At 44.9% G+C, this 19,561-nt stretch overlaps 3 protein-coding genes across 3 annotated transcripts in view; 2 read left to right on the top strand and 1 right to left on the bottom strand.

Annotated features, from left to right (window-relative positions):
- Positions 1-36: 36 nt before the first annotated feature.
- On the top strand, positions 37-3,734 carry LOC138192353 (guanine nucleotide-binding protein G(I)/G(S)/G(O) subunit gamma-10). Its single transcript, XM_069139693.1, has 3 exons — positions 37-208; positions 1,580-1,706; positions 2,736-3,734. Exons 1-2 carry the CDS (start codon positions 119-121, stop codon positions 1,703-1,705), a joined length of 216 nt encoding a protein of 71 aa, XP_068995794.1. The 5' UTR covers positions 37-118; the 3' UTR covers position 1,706; positions 2,736-3,734.
- A 51-nt stretch (positions 3,735-3,785) lies between these two features.
- LOC138192352 (opioid growth factor receptor-like) lies at positions 3,786-8,292 on the bottom strand. The gene is made up of 9 exons (XM_069139692.1): positions 8,205-8,292; positions 7,908-7,939; positions 7,667-7,749; positions 7,111-7,579; positions 6,893-6,989; positions 6,100-6,424; positions 5,067-5,620; positions 4,849-4,950; positions 3,786-4,242 (listed from the first exon to the last, which is right to left on the bottom strand). Exons 2-9 carry the CDS (start codon positions 7,933-7,935, stop codon positions 4,164-4,166), a joined length of 1,737 nt encoding a protein of 578 aa, XP_068995793.1. The 5' UTR covers positions 7,936-7,939; positions 8,205-8,292; the 3' UTR covers positions 3,786-4,163.
- Positions 8,293-8,378: 86 nt separating this feature from the next.
- Positions 8,379-19,561, top strand: part of cc2d1a (coiled-coil and C2 domain containing 1A) — a 15,156-nt gene continuing 3,973 nt past the window's right edge. The window contains exons 1-20 of the mRNA XM_069139691.1: positions 8,379-8,468; positions 8,727-8,795; positions 9,185-9,308; positions 9,381-9,484; positions 9,794-10,033; positions 10,182-10,506; positions 12,418-12,527; positions 12,642-12,714; positions 13,111-13,218; positions 13,385-13,512; positions 15,495-15,567; positions 15,654-15,787; positions 16,092-16,164; positions 16,320-16,396; positions 16,547-16,642; positions 17,420-17,542; positions 17,783-17,841; positions 18,454-18,570; positions 19,273-19,346; positions 19,429-19,487. Coding sequence (XP_068995792.1) covers positions 8,730-8,795; positions 9,185-9,308; positions 9,381-9,484; positions 9,794-10,033; positions 10,182-10,506; positions 12,418-12,527; positions 12,642-12,714; positions 13,111-13,218; positions 13,385-13,512; positions 15,495-15,567; positions 15,654-15,787; positions 16,092-16,164; positions 16,320-16,396; positions 16,547-16,642; positions 17,420-17,542; positions 17,783-17,841; positions 18,454-18,570; positions 19,273-19,346; positions 19,429-19,487 — 2,163 coding nt within the window. The 5' untranslated portion in view covers positions 8,379-8,468; positions 8,727-8,729. The remainder of the gene's footprint in view (positions 8,469-8,726; positions 8,796-9,184; positions 9,309-9,380; positions 9,485-9,793; positions 10,034-10,181; positions 10,507-12,417; positions 12,528-12,641; positions 12,715-13,110; positions 13,219-13,384; positions 13,513-15,494; positions 15,568-15,653; positions 15,788-16,091; positions 16,165-16,319; positions 16,397-16,546; positions 16,643-17,419; positions 17,543-17,782; positions 17,842-18,453; positions 18,571-19,272; positions 19,347-19,428; positions 19,488-19,561) is intronic.

The raw sequence follows: 19,561 nt of genomic DNA, 5'->3' as shown, positions 1-19,561 counted from the left end.
AGCAAAGAAGGGGCGGGGCCCGGAGTGAGTGAAGTTTCCCACTCGGGTTCAGTCTTTTCAGAGCAGTTGGGCTTAATTTCCGCTTCGTGTTGGCCGTGAACAGAAAGCAGCCGCCGTCATGTCCAACAACAACGCCAGCAACAACTTAATCATCGCTCAGAGGGCCGTGAAGCAGCTGCGGTTAGAGGCCAGTATCCGGAGGATCAAGGTACGAACCCCCCAGCGCCGACACACAAACACGGAAGAGCGAGCTGTCCTGCTGCTGAATGGCGGAGACACAGCAGACATGGACATTCAACTCAGTCCAACAAAGTCCACTGGAGGCACGGAAAGCGGTTTCTGGGGACAAGCGAACACGTTTCTTCCAAGTTTGAAGGCTGTCAGTTGGTTTGAGGAACTCATCAGTTTGTAAAAGTGAAACCTTGTTCTGCTGGTTGTCTGAAGGATGAAGGTGAACCAGTCTAAAGGTAGCGGTCGCGTGTTGCGACGGTACATGCAAATATTATGCAAAAAAGCTCCAGTTAGTCTGTTGTAGTCAAACCACGACGTCACAGCTGCTCTGCATGTGATTGGCTGTTTCTGTTTTCGCGCACCTGCAGACATTAAAGGGCTCACCTGGATGCTGGAGCCCGACTGATGCTGGTTTATATAGTGCCCTACCTGTTGGGTGGAGGTCCCCATGGTGCTCTGATGCTGGTTTATATAGTGCCCTACCTGTTGGGCGGAGGTCCCCATGGTGCTCTGATGCTGGTTTATATAGTGCCCTACCTGTTGGGCGGAGGTCCCCATGGTGCTCTGATGCTGGTTTATATAGTGCCCTACCTGTTGGGCGGAGGTCCCCATGGTGCTCTGATGCTGGTTTATATAGTGCCCTACCTGTTGGGCGGAGGTCCCCATGGTGCTCTGATGCTGGTTTATATAGTGCCCTACCTGTTGGGTGGAGGTCCCCATGGTGCTCTGATGCTGGTTTATATAGTGCCCTACCTGTTGGGTGGAGGTCCCCATGGTGCTCTGATGCTGGTTTATATAGTGCCCTACCTGTTGGGTGGAGGTCCCCATGGTGCTCTGATGCTGGTTTATATAGTGCCCTACCTGTTGGGCGGAGGTCCCCATGGTGCTCTGATGCTGGTTTATATAGTGCCCTACCTGTTGGGCGGAGGTCCCCATGGTGCTCTGATGCTGGTTTATATAGTGCCCTACCTGTTGGGCGGAGGTCCCCATGGTGCTCTGATGCTGGTTTATATAGTGCCCTACCTGTTGGGCGGAGGTCCCCATGGTGCTCTGATGCTGGTTTATATAGTGCCCTACCTGTTGGGTGGAGGTCCCCATGGTGCTCTGATGCTGGTTTATATAGTGCCCTACCTGTTGGGTGGAGGTCCCCATGGTGCTCTGATGCTGGTTTATATAGTGCCCTACCTGTTGGGTGGAGGTCCCCATGGTGCTCTGATGCTGGTTTATATAGTGCCCTACCTGTTGGGCGGAGGTCCCCATGGTGCTCTGATGCTGCACATCGTGGCCCAACGCCGTGTTAAGACCCTTGATGTTGTTTTTTGCTGTAACGTGTCCGTCACCTGTGCAGGTGTCCCAGGCTGCTGCTGATCTGAGAAACTTCTGCATGCAGAATGCCTCCAAGGACCCTCTCCTCATGGGGGTGCCCTCCAGCGATAATCCTTTCAGACCCCCAAAGTCCTGCTCCCTGTTCTGAGGTAGGTCTGCTCTTTGTTTTTATTGAGGACTTTTTGTGAAAGCAGCTTATTACAACCCACAGTTACGACAATTTGGTGTCTTGGGTGTCTCATCATTAAATGACCTTTGACCTTACATTAAATCGGTACGGACACGATGCCTTCAGGTCCGATAGGATGCTTTATTGTGGCTGCCGTGTGAGCTGGAGAATAGACGCGTTTATTTTCCTTCATTTAAAGGAGGCAGGTTGGGTGAATAGTTGTTTACAACAGTGTTTGTTTTACTGTTGCCATGGCGACAACGGTTTACTTTAAGGAAGTAGTAACCTTTAATGCACAACATGTGTCAAGTGATAATTTTAACCCAAACTGTTACCTCTCCCTGAGGGGCTCTAGTTTCAGAGGCCCACCCGTGGGCCGTGTTTGAAGGTGTGAACGAACCTCTGACACGGTCGTGATGGTCGGAGAGTTTATTGACTTAATTACACCCATGAACACTAAAGTCCTTCCAGTGGAACTTTACAACATTATACAACAATACAACAATTCCTGTGTTTGAATCACTTGTGATGGGAATTTCTTCACATTCTATTGGTCATAAAACATATTTGGCTAATAAAGGCTCAATTTGATTTAAAGACTGTAAGTTCCAATATCTGCGTTGGTGGCTTTGGTCAAAGGGCCTCTTTAACTTCGATTAGTAAACCGAGACCGGATGTCAGAACAAAGCAGCTCTGTGTTGAGTTGTACTTTCTAAACAGGAACTCTTCCATCGTCCAAACTACTTACTGTTAGTTCATTGAATATGATGTGGAAGTGCTCCTGTGATAAAGTTCAGACCTGTTTCTCTGTAACAGTGAAGCTCTTCACCCACACAGTGACTCTGATGAGAGCTCACATGAGGTTAAAGATGAGGAGAATCCGTCAGATAGAAGAAGGGTCGTTTTTCACAGCAGATATATTAAATATACTCCGACATTCAAACATCTTCAACGAGTTTTAAAACTGTTTTCAGCTTGGATTCCTTTGTTTCTGTTTTTCTGTCCACAGCAGAAGGAAACGCAGAGGATTTCACAATTTGTCCGTCGAAGGCTTTCTTCTCTTCTCATTCGCTCGACATCTATCAGCTGCTCCTCCCAGGATGATGCACATGGGGCTGATGGGTTGGGGGGGGGTCCACTTATTTGCCAAAACTAACGGTATCATAACTCCCATCTGTTACATCAGCGCAGGGCCAAACTCACAATCTGTTCTTGACACTAACTCCACTAATAATGAAGCCCTTCTTGGTTCCCTGGTTCTTCAGTCAGTGAGGTTCTAATAATGAAGCCCTTCTTGGTTCCCTGGTTCTTCAGTCAGTGAGGTTCTAATAATGAAGCCCTTCTTGGTTCCCTGGTTCTTCAGTCAGTGAGGTTCTAATAATGAAGCCCTTCTTGGTTCCCTGGTTCTTCAGTCAGTGAAGTTCAGCCCACATTCATGAAAACTGAAAGTACAACTTCCTCTTGTGATTCAGGTGGCAGGTGGAAGAGCAATCAAACTTTATTTTAAACAGCTGCTGTTTAAGAATAGGAACATTTGATCTTATTTTTCATATTGTGTGTGAACACAAACCAAAGGTTGAAGTGTTTGTGGCCAACAGACAGTTTGTTCGCTGTCCAGCTGAACTGATGCCGTTTTAAACGACTCGTATGTTCTCTGATCTGAACAACACGGTACAGACTTCTACCTGCCAGGTCACTTGTGGGATTCACGTCCTCTCTTTGTATATATTTAACAGCCTGTTAAGGGTCATTTTATTAGCCTATATATGTTCCTGTCTTTTAATAATAAAAAAAAGAGGCCTTACACTATTTGATAGTGCCAGGAAATTTAATATAAATCACAGAAGTGTCCAAATCTCTGAAATCCTTCAGTGTTTGTTTGAATCGTGCTGCAGTGACTTGTTGCATTAATCAACCAAAACCTTCACTACTGTAAGCCTGTATCTTTATCACTTTGCTACTGTGGGCGGTATTTTGAAAATTAAACTACTTTTTCAGACAGATGAAATGCTGATTTTTTTTTATTTTTATTCATTTTTTTTAATATCAATCCTTCTAAAAACAACATTCCAGCTCTAAAAACACCGAAAACGACTGTGAATGAGTTTGTGTGCTAAAAGTTGTAAAGATCTAAACGGTGTTCATTTTATGTCATCACTCTATTTGTGAAATCATTTGACAGACTATAAGCCAGCTGTGTGCTGATTCCTCTCTGGATCTTAATAATCTTCTGATTACTGACTGAACAAACAACATGCAGCTTCATTTGGGAAGAACCGAAACAACGAAGTAACCAAACTGAACATTGGAGCTGATGTTGATGCCAGAAGTGTGAAAAAGGAGTGAAATATTGAAATGTTTCTAAAAGATGGCGTCTTTACCCATGAACCCTCGGGGCAACGGTGAGATCAGGATGACGGGAACGTGAAATGAATCCTCAACATGTGGAGCTCCTTGAAGCTTTGGAGGTGCGACGCAGGTTCTCCAGCTCTCGGTGAGCCGCCATCACCTTTCGACTAGAAGAAGGACGCAGATTAAATCCTGACTTGGTTTTCTGAGCAGTGCAGTGCTTTTCTACCAGATTTTAAGATGACAAGATGAACAGAGGGTGAAGACGTTGAGAGACAGTGGAGGAAACTAAAGGTTATAATAGAAGAAACGAAGCGCTTCATATTTTCTGTACTTCTCGACGTACAGCTGAGTTTCATTGAGGTGAATTTATAAATCTCTTCTTCTTTTGCCGAACTGTTGTTAATCCAAACTTCATTCGAACATTTTGTCACCGTTTCTCTCACACTTGCTTATTTTTCTCTCACTGATTTGTCAAATTTGTGGATCTATGGAGGGGAAATAGTATTTTGATTACTACCAACTCACAACATGTCAGATCGATTTAATCTACATCAGATCTAAAACTTTCAGGGTTTGATCGGACGAGATGGATAGCTGACAGATCTGACTCCAGCCAATAGAAGCAGAGGTGGGGGGTGGGGGTGGAGGGGTGAAGAGGATGAAACTGACCAATGGTAGTAAAAGTCAAACGTTCAGCTGCGGGAGGGAGGAGGTGGAAGAGGAAGTGATGAAATAACAAGAAACAGTGGATGAAAATAAATGAAACTAACTTCAGAGAGGAGATTTCTCTGATGAGCCCGCAGACCAGATCTGAGGCGTCTTCACGGCCGTCTGAGGAACCAGGATCTTCCTCCCTCAGCTCCTCCTCCTCACTGGAAGGAGAGACAGTGGGAGACAGGACAGATGAGAAGTTGAAATGTTCTGTTACTGAAGTCTTCATGAGGCGCTGACTATGTTGAAACATGTGATTCTTTCTTCAGTGTCTTACATCAGAACGATGGTGTTCAGCTGCGAGTCCGACACGTAATCGAAGCATCCGGCTCCAAATGGGTCGGCGGTGACGCTGGTCGGAGAGGGCTCAGTATTCACTGAAGGAGTAGAAGGTTCATCAGGAGGTCCATAGGCAGGACCATCAGCAGGTTTTTCAACAGGTCCATCCGCAGGACCATCAGGAGGTAATTCAGGAGGTCCATCAGCAGGACCATCAGCAGGACCATCAGCAGGTTCTTCAACAGGTCTATCAGCAGGACCATCAGCAGGTTCTTCAACAGGTCTATCAGCAGGACCATCAGCAGGTTCTTCAGGAGGTCCATAGGCAGGACCATCAGCAGGTTCTTCAACAGGTTCTTCAACAGGTCCATCAGCAAGTTCTTCAACAGGTCCATCAGCAGGTTCATCTTCAGGACCATCAGCAGGTCCATCAGCAGTTTCTTCAACCAGTTCATCAGCAGGTTCATCTTCAGGACCATCTTCAGGTCCATCAGCAGGATCATCTTCAGGACCATCTTCAGGTCCATCAGCAGGTTCGTCATCAAGATCACGCTGAGTGCAACAAACATAAATACACACTTTCTGTACATGTTAAACTTACACACACGGGAACCTGCAGCTCAATATGGAGTAAACAGCTGTCTTCATAATTGTGCTTAAAGTTGGGCTGCACTCAACTAATAATATGAATAATATGTAGTTTGCAAATTATTTTTTAAATTGAATATTTAGTTGATATTTTAGTCTATAAAATATCAGAACATGGTGAGAAATGCTCAACACACGTTCAGAGATAATACTGTATCTACTGTTTACAGGACTTTGTGAGGGAGCATTAGTTACCAACACTGCAAAATAATTAATACAAACTGTAGTAATTGAGGGAAAAATATGGTCTGAAAACTGAGTAAGGACATATTAGTGTCAACCAAATGGCTTGTTTGAACGGATGTATGTGACAGTCTTGTTTTCATGCCGGTTGGTTTCCTCCCTCTGAATCCTGTTCATCAGGTTTTCATGCCTCCACTCACTCTGTCTTTCCTCTGGGAGACGCCGAGTGTCGCTGAGCCGCACTTTAATCCTCCCGTTACACCTCCGTCGCCTCCGACCGCTCCACCGGTCATCTGCTCCTTCCTCTCATCTCTTGGCCCGGCAGAACGACAGTCTGCTGCTGCTGATCCATCTTCCTCTGGTTTCCTCTGTTTCTCAGCTGTGTCTGCTGTAATCTCCTGCAGCTCCCCTTCTTCTTCTGGGTCACCGGTTTGTTCCGGACCGTCAGCCTCACGACGTTCCTCAGAGCGGCCGGGATCACACACCTCTGAGGGGGAGACAGCGACGTGAACTTCGGTTCCTGTGCTGTGGTGACAAAAGATTTCCACATCACGTATATTCCTGCTCATAAAATAATGTATCTGCTTTGTATTTTATAGGATTTTAAAAAGTAAATTTACCTTTTTCAAAGGTAAATTTTACAGATTTTTCCTGAATTAGTGTCGTTGACTAGAACTAAATATTAATCCACAATAACACTATGAAAAGAAGAAAACATCCGTCTTAATTTGAACTTTATTTTGTGATTTTTTTTTTTTTTGTGGTGAAGAACTACCTGAACTCTGCCTCTATTTCTAAAAGCATAAAAAGTTTACAGAAGTAAAGTTTATTCTGTGTAAGTTTTGAAATGAGAAATGTTCTAAATCGATTTTTAAACCTCTCCACATGAAGAACAACGAATCCAACAGAACTGAAGCTGATAAAACCTGCTAAAACTACGCTGGGTGTAAAAACAATAGCTGAAGGGAGAACCTGAAGATGGGACATATATACCATGTTTCCGACCCGCCGTCGCCTCCACACGGACCGGACCGAGGCGTCGGACCGGACCGAGGCGTCCGCTTGGCCTCGCTCTGCTCCGGGAGGCCCCCTGCTGGGATGGAGACAGGTGAGGGTGCTGGAGGTGGTGGAGACGACGAACAGAACCGGGCCAGCTGTGTGACGACACATCTGTTTCTCAACTCTCTCCTTCTCCGACGGACCACACGTACCCATCCTCCGCTTCTTTTTGGCCGGTAACCCTGACGACGACTCCGTCGTGATTTCTTTGACATCATCCACGCACATGTTGCCGGCACCGTCTGGACTGGTTCCTTGATGTCTCTCCAGACTCCTCTGAGAGGTCTCCGTTGGACTCGGCTGAGTGACGGAGGATCCGTCGCGGTCTTCAGAGACTTGGAGAGGATCCGGTGGTCCGGTACCTTCCTCCTCCTCCTCCTCCTCCTCGGTCTCATTATCAGAATTTACTCTGCAGCTCTCCAGCTGAGAATCACTGCTGACGACCATCTCTTCTTTATTTCTAACATCTGTTGCTTCGGCACGTTTTCCTTCACGGGAGCCGTCTGGCTTTGTGAGACTCGGCGGTTCTGCCAGATCACGCCGGTTTGTAGTCGGATCTCTTTCCTGCTGAGCGGACTGCAGTGATGTTGAAACCGCTGCTTCATCATGTCTTTCACTGTCCTGGAATAAAAAAACAAACAGAACGAGTTGTCGACAGTTTGTCTCGATGAGCTGTGAACGTGGTTCAGTTTAAATGTCCTGACGTACCTGCTGGTGGAGAGGGACGTCGTCACCTGGACGGTCCCTCTTCCTGGACCTGAGTGAGCGAAGCTGGGTCGGAGCCCGGTCCTCTGAAAACAGGAGGATCAACTCCATTAATCACTGCAGCTGGCTGTCAATCAAAGTAAACTGATGCTGTTAATATGAAGGTAAAATAAGTGTTTCAATCCAAACTATAAAACATTGATATAATAGGTGAGTTCAACAGTTTATATTGTGACATCTTTACCGCTGCTGTTGACCTTCCCTTCGGCCATCTGTCTTTCATAAAAGAATAAAAAGAAGTTCACTCAATGAAAAGCATGAAAACAAGCCTGAACATTGTTCTGGTTGACATGTTCTGAAAACATTAAATATATTTATGAGCTAGCTAACAAATGTACACTGAGCTTATTGATTGAAAAGTTTAGATAGACTGAACTAAATCAATATTTAATTAATGCAGATTAAATCAGATCGTAAATCTGAGACGGTGACAGGTTGTTAAATTACATATAATAATTACATATTATAAAACTTTACCCACCTGAACACCTGAAACGTGATTTTTTTTTTTGGAGCTTTACGTCAGTAATGGGCGTGTTCCGTCCAGCCGTAAAGCGCGACGCGCGTTGCCACCGGCGACGCAATGTAGGAAGTAAATTCCATAGCTTCTTGTTGTTTTGGTAGCTCGAGCTGAACGTTAAAGAACAGCTGTCCCGGTCCAAACAGCCGGTCGGTCTCTCCCGGTGTGGGTTCCGGACACTGACCCGACCCGAACACCAACATCACGGTCCGTGAAACCGACGAGGTGAACGGAACATTCAGTAGCTATTGTATTAATATTAGTAGTATTAGTGTTAATATTAGTAGTATTAGTGTTAGTAGTATTAGTATTAGTATTAGTAGTATTAATATTAGTGTTAGTAGTATTAGTGTTAGTATTAGTGTTAGCTGATAGCCAACATAAGAAACAGAAGCTAATCGATACGAACCCGTCGGAACAGTTTGATCTCTAATATTGAAGCCTTCGGTGTGACGTCATCGCTAACCTCACCTGTCTCAACAGTTCATGAGTCGCAGTCGGAACCCCCCTCCCCCCCCTCCCCGGGGTCAAGGGGCAGCTCGAGCCAAACAGGTAAAAGATGGACTGATCACGAGGAGTGTCAACAATACAATTATATTCACTGTTCACTCATCACCTGTCTGTCTGTCTGTCCTCCTGTGTGTCTGTCCTCCTGTGTGTCTGTCCTCCTGTCTGTCTGTCCTCCTGTGTGTCTGTCCTCCTGTCTGTCTGTCCTCCTGTCTGTCTGTCCTCCTGTGTGTCTGTCCTCCTGTCTGTCTGTCCTCCTGTCTGTCTGTCCTCCTGTCTGTCTGTCCTCCTGTGTGTCTGTCCTCCTGTCTGTCTGTCCTCCTGTCTGTCTGTCCTCCTGTGTGTCTGTCCTCTTGTGTGTCTGTCCTCCTGTGTGTCTGTCCTCCTGTGTGTCTGTCCTCCTGTCTGTCTGTCCTCCTGTCTGTCTGTCTCAGATGGGGCTGCTGCTGGACCTCTCCCCGGACGGAGGCCTGGATGATGAGGGACATGATGAGGAGCTGGAGGCAGAGCTGCTCCGTCTGGTTGGAGGAGGAGGAGGAGGAGGAGGAGGGAACAAAGGTGAGGAAGACGACTTCATCTTCATCATCCAAATGTTTGTTCTTTATATTTGACGTCTTTATTTCTGCTCAGCTGCCGTTGCCATGGTGGAAATAGAGCGGATGACAGCTCTATGTATGAAAGATCTGGATGATGAAGACATGGAGGAAGATTCAGAGGATGATGAAGATCTGCTGGTAACACACACACACACACACACACACACACACACACACACACACACACACTTTTTAAAATCTCTATTTTCTCCCTCTACATAATATCCAGTTATTCTGGTGATCGATAGTCATGGAAGTAATTTGAACACATTCGCTCTCTAATGTCAAAACTTCTGTTTTCACTTTGTCAAAAAATAAATCAAAGCTGAAAAACTTCAGGATTTGGAGAGTTGATGAGATAATTAAAAATAATGAGCAGATCCAAACGTTGCTTTGTGAAGTTCATACTTCTGGATTCTCCTCTGACCTGAATGTGTTTCTGTTCAGGCAGAACTGAATGAAGTTCTGGAGGATGATGGTGAACATCCCCCTGCTCATCCTGCCGCCCCCCCGCCACCTCCTAACGCCAGCATCACCTCCCCCTCGTCTCCTCCTGCTGCTCCTGGCGGGGCCACCGGGTTGGAGTCCCGCCTGTTGGAGCGCGTTGAAATGTATAAGACTGCCGTGTCCAACGCCAAGGCTGCAGGAGAAACCAGCAAAGCTCGAAGATATGACCGCGGGTTGAAGGTGAGAAGAAGAAGAAACAGGGAAACACCTCACCTGGATTTAACCCCATTTAACCTGCACTTGGTCTTCGGACACTTTCCAATTTCACTGAACATTGTTATAATTTCATGTTCAAAACATGCATGATGTTTGTCTTCTGCAACCCCAGACATTACAGACCATGCTGACATCTGTCAAGAGAGGAAAACCAATCAGTGAAGAGGAGATCCCTCCTCCTGTTGCTCTCGGAGGGAAGTCCAACGTCAAGGCCGAGTCTGAAGCGCTGAAGGAACCAGAAGTGTCAGAGCCTGCGCTGATGCCCCGCCCACCCACCAATCAGAAACCTCTGAGGGAGGCGGCGCCAGCAGCGCCCAGTATGAAGCCAACGCTTCTGACTCCTCCCCAGAAACCTGCAGCTGCCATCACCCCAGACACACCTGTCATCTCCCCCCTCACCCCTCTTACCCCCGGCCAGCCAGCTACACACCACTCAGGTAAACACACAACAACCTGACACACACTACTCAGGTAAACACACAACAACCTGACACACACTACTCAGGTAAACACACAACAACCTGACACACACTACTCAGGTAAACACACAACAGCCTGACACACACTACTCAGGTAAACACACAACAACCTCACACACACTACTCAGGTAAACACACAACAACCTGACACACTACTCAGGTAAACACACAACAGCCTGACACACACTACTCAGGTAAACACACAACAACCTGACACACACTACTCAGGTAAACACACAACAACCTCACACACACTACTCAGGTAAACACACAACAACCTGACACACTACTCAGGTAAACACACAACAGCCTGACACACACTACTCAGGTAAACACACAACAGCCTGACACACACTACTCAGGTAAACACACAACAACCTGACACACACTACTCAGGTAAACACACAACAGCCTGACACACACTACTCAGGTAAACACACAACAGCCTGACACACACTACTCAGGTAAACACACAACAACCTGACACACACTACTCAGGTAAACACACAACAACCTCACACACACTACTCAGGTAAACACACAACAGCCTGACACACACTACTCAGGTAAACACACAACAACCTCACACACACTACTCAGGTAAACACACAACAACCTGACACACACTACTCAGGTAAACACACAACAACCTCACACACACTACTCAGGTAAACACACAACAACCTGACACACACTACTCAGGTAAACACACAACAACCTGACACACACTACTCAGGTAAACACACAACAACCTGACACACTACTCAGGTAAACACACAACAACCTGACACACGCTACTCAGGTAAACACACAACAACCTGACACACGCTACTCAGGTAAACACACAACAACCTGACACACACTACTCAGGTAAACACACAACAACCTGACACACACTACTCAGGTAAACACACAACAACCTGACACACACTACTCAGGTAAACACACAACAACCTCACACACACTACTCAGGTAAACACACAACAACCTGACACACACTACTCAGGTAAACACACAACAACCTGACACACTACTCAGGTAAACACACAACAACCTGACACACACTACTCAGGTAAACACACAACAACCTGACACACTACTCAGGTAAACACACAACAACCTGACACACGCTACTCAGGTAAACACACAACAACCTGACACACGCTACTCAGGTAAACACACAACAACCTGACACACACTACTCAGGTAAACACACAACAACCTGACACACACTACTCAGGTAAACACACAACAACCTGACACACACTACTCAGGTAAACACACAACAACCTGACACACGCTACTCAGGTAAACACACAACAACCTGACACACACTACTCAGGTAAACACACAACAACCTGACACACACTACTCAGGTAAACACAGGCACTGAAACAGCTGCTCTCACCTGGTTTAAAATCAGCCCACATTTTACCTTCGTCATGAAGTCTCAACCAGAACTTTTGATATTTTTCAGCCGTCATTTATCTCAGAACACATTGCAGTCGTACACAGGGACCTCCTGCACTGTTAAAACTTATTTTAGACTACAGGCTTAAAATGCTTTTAAAATAAGTTTAAACTTTCAGATTGTATGAAATTTTAAATAAAAGGTCAATGAATTAAATAAAAAGTCAGATTTATCTAATGCTGACCCGGTTTTAATGCTCGAAGGAGAGCCAACTACTGATGTTACAGTGTTGGTTTTGGTTGGTATTGTCATGACAACACTCAGAGCAAACTACAGCATATATGCATATGTATCTATGTCTTTCTAAATAAACGCACAGCAGCAGATTTCTGCAGAGCTGGACCTGCTAGTTGTTACGGTTTATTTCCTGTTTTACCTTCTGTCTTCCCTCCATTCAGAGCTCAAACAGGCCGTGCTGTCCAGACAGAGGGAGTATAAGATGGCTGCCATACACGCCAAACAGAGCGGCGACATCGACCTGGCCAAGCAGCACTACCTCACTGCCAAGGTAACAGAACCAGAACCATGTCAGTCGGATCATTGGAGTGAATCACTTTGTTTTGGTGTCACACGTCTGAAAGGGAATCGGAGGTAATAATGTCGTCCTCCTTTATTATTGCAGAAGCTCGACATCCTGCTGGAGGCGCTGGACCGAGACCAACCAGTACACCTGAGCTCACTGCCGCCTGCTCCTGGTATTAATATTGGCCCAAACAATTTGCGAAAAAGAGTTTCTTAATGGTGGAAAAATGTTGTGAAATCGACTATTTAATCTGAGTATGGAGATAAGGAGTAAACAACTTGATGTTTTTAATCTGTGTTTAAACAGAAGATTCTGCAAATATTTCACCGCATATTAAAAAGTAGGCTGCTCCTCACTAGCAGCAGGAAGAGAGCTGCATCAGTGCATCACTACTCTTCACTTTATAACTGCATCATCAGACCACAGCTGTCTGATTCTCCACAAGTAAATAGTAAATTTGAAATAATGTACAAAAAAACCTGAAAGACTCTTTCCATGTGATGAACTGAACCATCCTTTGAGAATAGTAACCCATGTCCACCCTCCACTGCTGTCTGATCATCTGCAGGAGAGGTAGTGGCAGAGCACCATGCACCTCCTCCTCCTCAGTCTTCTTCCAGACCTGCTGCTCCTGCTCCTCCTGCTGCTCCTACTGCCAGCAAGGTGCCCCCTACTGGTAAGACTCCAGCAGTCCGCTTACTTTTTGTTCAACTAGTTAGCATAGTGCAAATGATTAAAAAAAATATATACTTGTGTCATGTTGAATTGTGTGTGTGTGTGTGTGTGTGTGTGTGTGTGTGTGTGTGTGTGTGTGTGTGTGTGTCTGTCTCTGCCTCGTGAAGACCTTCCTGCTCCCAGCAGTGTAGCAGAAGCCCTGCAGCAGAGGATGGACATCTACAAGTCGGCAGCAGAGGGAGCTAAGCGCAAAGGAGATGATCGTAAGGCTCGCATGCATCAACGCATTGTGAAGGTATACACCATGCCCTTCAAATACTCCAGCTGCTGTTTCTAAAGGGAGAGAAATACACCCCATACTTACTGAAACTAAATAATGAAGACATGAAATATTCCAGAAAATATTAATTCAGTTCAGTTTTATTTTTATTATTATTGTAAAATCACGATGTAACATGATCCTAGAACACTTTACAATCACAAAATAGCACACAGCTAGAAAACAAATAAAAAAGGAAGCCAATAATACAACACATATTTAAAAACTAATGTTCACAAAAAGAAGAAAATCCCAAATCAGGCCCGAGGCAGCGTGATAAGGAGTTAGTTCAGGATCACCTGACATATTGACCTAATTAGAAAGTCTTCATCATGATTTAAAAGTAGAGCGGATCTCTGGCTCCCAAACCCAAACTGGGATCTGCTTCCACAGAAGAGGAGCCTGAAAGCTTAACGCTCTGTCTCCCATTCTACTTAACACAAGTAAGCCTGATATCTGAGAGCAAAGTGCTCTTCTTGGATGTTCTGGTACTATGAGGTCTTTAAGATCAGATGGTGCTTGGTCATTGAGGGCTTTGTGTACAAGGAGAAGGATTTTAAACTCTATTGTTGAGTTCCCAGGGAAACTAAAACCTGTCAGAACTGTTGCTGCAGCATTTTAAAATCCCCTAGAGGCTTTTCAGAGAGTTATTGGTAATAAGGAGTTACAATAGTCCAGCCTGGAAGTAATGAATGCATTTATTATATTTATAGCATCACTCTGAGATTTTGACAATGTTGCACAGATGAAAAAAGTCCGTCCCAGAGACTTTCTTTATGCATGAGTTAAAGGACAAACATGACTCCAAGGCTCCTCGCAGTCGAACAGTAAGCCAAGGCAATGCTGTCCATCATAACTACATGGTGAAATGGTGCGTTTCTATGGTGATTAGGTCCATAATAACTTCAATTAGAAATAGAAATTTGCAGATCGTCCAGGCCTTTATGTCTTCAAGACATGCTTAAAGTTTGATTAACTGTTTGGGTTTCATAGATTAATATGGTTGAATCTCATCTGCATTGCTATCAACATGTATGATGTGCTTCCTAATTACCAAAGGGAAGCATGAACAGTGTGAGAAGTGTTGGACCTCGCACAGAACCCTGAGGAACTCCTGGACTCGTGTTGTGTGTGTGTGGAAGCGTGATCATTGATATGATCTGCTCGGTATGACTCCAACCAGCCTCATTCACTTCTTTTAAATTCCATCCACGTTTTCCCGCGATGTCAAACGTCTCTGATATCTAGCAGGACGAGACGAGTCCTTTGTCCAACAGGGAGGACCGTGCAGCTGTTGGTGCTGTGCTTCGTATTCCCGGCTCCGTGCTGCCATTAGATGACGTGTTTTTCTTATTTCCCTGAATAACTGGTGTGACTCATCTTATTTAGACTGGAAACCCTCCTTTGCTTTGACTGTAACCGCTTCTATTGCTCATTTGACCTGTCAGAGAAACCTCCATTAAGGCCTGCGTTGTGTCTTCAGTATCGCAGATGTCACAGTGAGAACGATGGAAGAGTGGAGTCGGCTGAGGCCGGATGACTGAACACAACAGCATCATGCCCACGAAAGAAAAAAAGTCCTGGATGTTGTGAATGTAGATTGTTTTTGGAGGAGTGGAACCACATTAATGATTTCCATGTAGGAGTCATGCTTTTGTAGCATCTCTCGGTTTTCTCTTCTGTTTGACTTTATATGCGAGACACCACTTTGTATTGTGGTGGAACCTCTTTGTGTTTGAGTGGAGTGAACGTGTGAAACTGGAGCGGGTGTGTTAACGCAAATAGGGTTGTTTAAATATAAATGACAAGCCTCACAAAACAGGAACATTGATGATCACACATAATATCGGCAGCATTTGAAATGAGTTTCTAATAATGAAAGAGTATCTGAGGAAGAAATATTCCTGTGAAAAATAAAAACAGAATTATCAGTAATATCCTCTTCTTTTATTTAACAGCAATACCAGGATGCCATCAGAGCTCAGAAAGCCGGCCGACCTGTCAGCTTGTCCGATCTACCTGTGCCACCAGGTGACCGTTTGAATGCAGGCGTGTGTGTCAGGGTTTGACCTCCAGGATAGGGTGTCGAGTTATTCACGTGTGTGCTGCTCCTCCAGGCTGTCCGCCGCTCCAGGGCTCAGAGGGGGCTCAGCAGAGCTTCATGGGGGTCCTGGAAACCGCTATGAAAATAGCAAATCAGGATGCAGACGCAGAAAATGAAGAAGAGGACAGACAGAGAGAGGCTGCTAAGGTAAAAACACAAACAATGAAGATTAACATTAACATTAACAATGGTCAAATTATTATTGTACCACTAAGAAATGTGACTGCATCGGGACCGAAGAGAGGAACGCTCTAGTTTGTGCCGTTCCAGCGTCTGGAGCTTCTATCAGCTCTGTTTTCTCTGCTGCACCTCGTCCCTGGAACAACATTTTTCTGCTTGTAATTCAAGAATATTCATGCAGTGATTTATAGAAACCATCTGAACATATTTAAGGGAGGTATAATAGGACAATACTCTATCTAGAAGTGTCTGATGATCCTTCTCTCTGCAGCCTGCAGTGCGTCCACCTGCTCAGAGAGCAAAGACCCCTGGAGGCTCCTCGGCTCCAAAACTGGTACCGAAAGGTGTGTTCACAGACCTACACACACACACACACACACACGCACACACACACACACACACACGCACACACACACGCACACACACACGCGTATAAGATGTGTCAAGGTGTTTGCACAACACAAAGTTTCACCTCTTTTTCTCATAATTATCATTGTAGCCCAGCAGCAAGTGGATTTCCTGTTGCTAAGGCGACAGGCTTTTTTGCGTTCAGCGCTGCGCTCCAAACAGATGAAAGTAAGATTTGGGCTTGTTTTTCTTTTTTTTTGCTGTCGATAGATTCCCTGCCATCGTTGTATTTTTGTAGACGTCTTTATCGCAGCTGCCTGTTGTTTTGTTTGAATGGTGAACTTCCTCCATGTTCATCCACGCGTCTGTTGTTTGCAGGACATGACGGGAGCAGCGCAGCACCTGCGACACGCCAAAGGACTGGACCCCATGATCACCGCCGCCAAGGCCGGCCTGCCCGTCGACATCACCAAGGTTACACATGTATTTCCATGTGCAAATTAGTGATACACAAGAAGATACTGTCTGTCTGTCTGTGTGTGTGTGTGTGTGTGTGTGTGTCTGTGTGTCTGTCTGTCTGTCTGTCTGTCTGTCTGTGTGTCTGTCTGTCTGTCTGTCTGTGTGTGTGTGTGTGTGTGTGTGTGTGTGTGTCTGTGTGTGTGTCTGTCTGTGTGTGTGTGTGTGTGTGTGTGTGTGTGTGTGTGTGTCTGTCTGTCTGTGTGTGTGTCTGTCTGTCTGTGTGTGTGTGTGTGTGTGTGTGTGTGTGTGTGTTGAGCAGGTTGTCACAGCAGCAGCTGAATGTGTGAGGTGTGCAAACACAAATTGTGACCCGAATAGAAGATGATAAGAAGTGAAATCCAAACAGCCTCTGTGTGTTTGTGTCTCTGCATATTTTTGTCCTCATCCTAGAGTTCATATTTCATACAGGTGCCATTTATCCCATATGAATTACATTCATTTTGCCTCACTTGTATCTGACTTTGCTTCATGAATTAGTTTCTCTGACTCGGTCCCGCAGTGTGTTAGTTTGTCCGTTAGTTTGTGTTATTGTTTGTCAGCAGGATATTACACAAATGTAGAAACAGTTATTAATTTCTGGCGGACAGGAAACGGACAATCGGTTGATTAGATTGAGGTGTAAGCTCCAAACCTCACGTATTACATCTATTCAACTTTTAATTTCTGAATTGCGCTGTGTTTTTGCACCTATTCTTTTCCCTGTGCACGCTTTAATCTTCTCCTTCCCAACAGATTCCCAATGCTCCGGTCAGTGAGGAGGACTTCTCCCTGGCTCGCTCCCGTACGTCTCCCGTCTCCCCTCGCTCCTCTGAGAAGTACCAAGGCCTCATGGATCTTCTGCGAAAGCAGCACGAGGTTAAGACACACCTTTCCTCCCCTTTCAAGTACATTTTATCTAAAAGTGAGCCTCCTAAATCTCTCTGTAAATCAAAGAGCTCTTTACATACTGATATCATGTAGTAGTTACGATTCTGGCCTTAAAGATTGTTCATCACTTTTATGGTTGTTCAGCTTTTTAAATAGATTTTAAGTCACAGTTTTTCTACATTTTGTTGTCCTTGACATCCATTTTTTGTTCTGTATCTCGATGGACAGAAATGTCTGGGCTGCTCTCAACAGTTCACGAGCATCGGCAACGTGGCCGAGGCTCTAAAGTAAGACATGTTTATTTATATACATTTTATTTACTACACTATTTTCAGCTATGATGGAGTTCACAGTAAAACCCTCTTTTTTCTTGTATTTTAACTCGATACGAGTATAAATGAAGTCACAATATTATAATTTTTACCACCACTGAAAGGTGACAGGTAACTATTAAAAACATCACAACCTCCAAATTGGTTCATTAGTTGTACATTTTACAAAATTAAGCAATAAATCACAAAGTTTCTTAAAACTTATTCAGTCTGAACAAAAGTCAAAAGCCCAAAATTAATAAATGTTTGTTATTTTTTTTGGTCTTGATTTAATGAATATACTTTGATTTATTCAACAACGCACTTTTGAGTAGTTGTGAAGTATTTTGCCAACACTGTGATCTCATCATTATAATATATGCAGCGTAACTTTAATGTCACACTGCATATTTTACATGTTTTCTTCACAGACTTCTTTCACAAACTCGTACATACATTCACATTATGCATTCAACTTTCTTTCTCACCCTAAAAGGGCTTCTTTTTCCTTTAGATGTGGTTTCACAACCCTGCTGTATCACCATGATGTGAGATTTGAGTGTGAAGTGGGTGTGTTGGTCTCCCCAGGTACGAGAGGCTGGTGGAGGAGTGTATGAAGAGCATCGAGATCCTGAGGAACGCCTACTCCAACGGTCAGCCGGTCCCAAAATGCCGCACAGAGGAGAGGACCCTCAACTCTGTCAAGTCAGCAGCCAACTCACAGAGCACAGCTTCATTAATAATGGATATTATATATTGTTATACCGAAGGGTTGGTCAGTTTGGGCCAGACTAAAATATCTCTGTTCAATGGCGTTCCATGATTTATTTTTCTTAAACATTCGCTGGTGATGAATCCTACGTTGGTGACTTTTCCTCAGCCGTCAGTGAAATATCTTGGATGTTGGTGAAGCCATTCATCATCAGGGCAATCAAGATTTCTGAGAGATTTCATTTAGTTTATTTAACTTCTGTTCACAACTTGGTGACAATTCATTCATTATAAAATGTATAGGATTTCTAATCCAAAAAAATCAATACACTGACCTTATAAACCCAATTTATTTATCCTGTCTGGAAGTTTCAGATTCAGTGGATTCCTATGATACTTGATACCAGCAGTTTATGAAACTTTTTTTTAGCTGTCCTCTGGTATGATGTCACTGCTCTACCTCATCAATCAGCAGATCAGTGACTCCCTCCTTTTTATTTAATACCCTACACATCAGTTATGTAATTATAAAAAATGTTTTTTAGACGGAGTGGTGGATGAGTCAGAGTGACTCAGTGTGCTCGCTCTGGCTCTGTGCCGGTATCAGACCCGGCTCACGGCCCGGTGACTCACTCAGTTGTTGGGCTGGTTGCTGTCTGGCGCTGACTGCTCATCTCTCCTGTGTTTGCTCTGCAGGATCTACCCCAACCTGACGCTCAACGACCTGATGCTGTACGTCATCCGGGGCGTCAACCTACCAACTCCTGCAGGTACCGAAGGCGTCTGCGTGTTTCCAATAACCAGCCGGCGATCTGTCAAATGTACTCACAGCGACCTCTCTCCCCCCCGCAGGCCTCTCTGCTCACGACCTGGATGCCAGCGTCAGATTTGAGTTCCCTTTTCCCAGCGCGGTGAGAGACTCTTCCACTCCGCCATCAGGGATGTTTGTAGATGTGTTTTAATGAATTTATTTGTGTGTGTGTGT

This window comes from Embiotoca jacksoni, unplaced genomic scaffold (genome assembly GCF_022577435.1).
Source record: "Embiotoca jacksoni isolate LCO1_2020_lvr unplaced genomic scaffold, fEmbJac1.0.p SCAF_85, whole genome shotgun sequence".
Classification (NCBI taxonomy): domain Eukaryota; kingdom Metazoa; phylum Chordata; class Actinopteri; family Embiotocidae; genus Embiotoca; species Embiotoca jacksoni.
The sequence above is the reverse complement of the archived record's forward strand: the minus strand, read 5'-3'. Positions and strand labels throughout refer to the sequence as shown.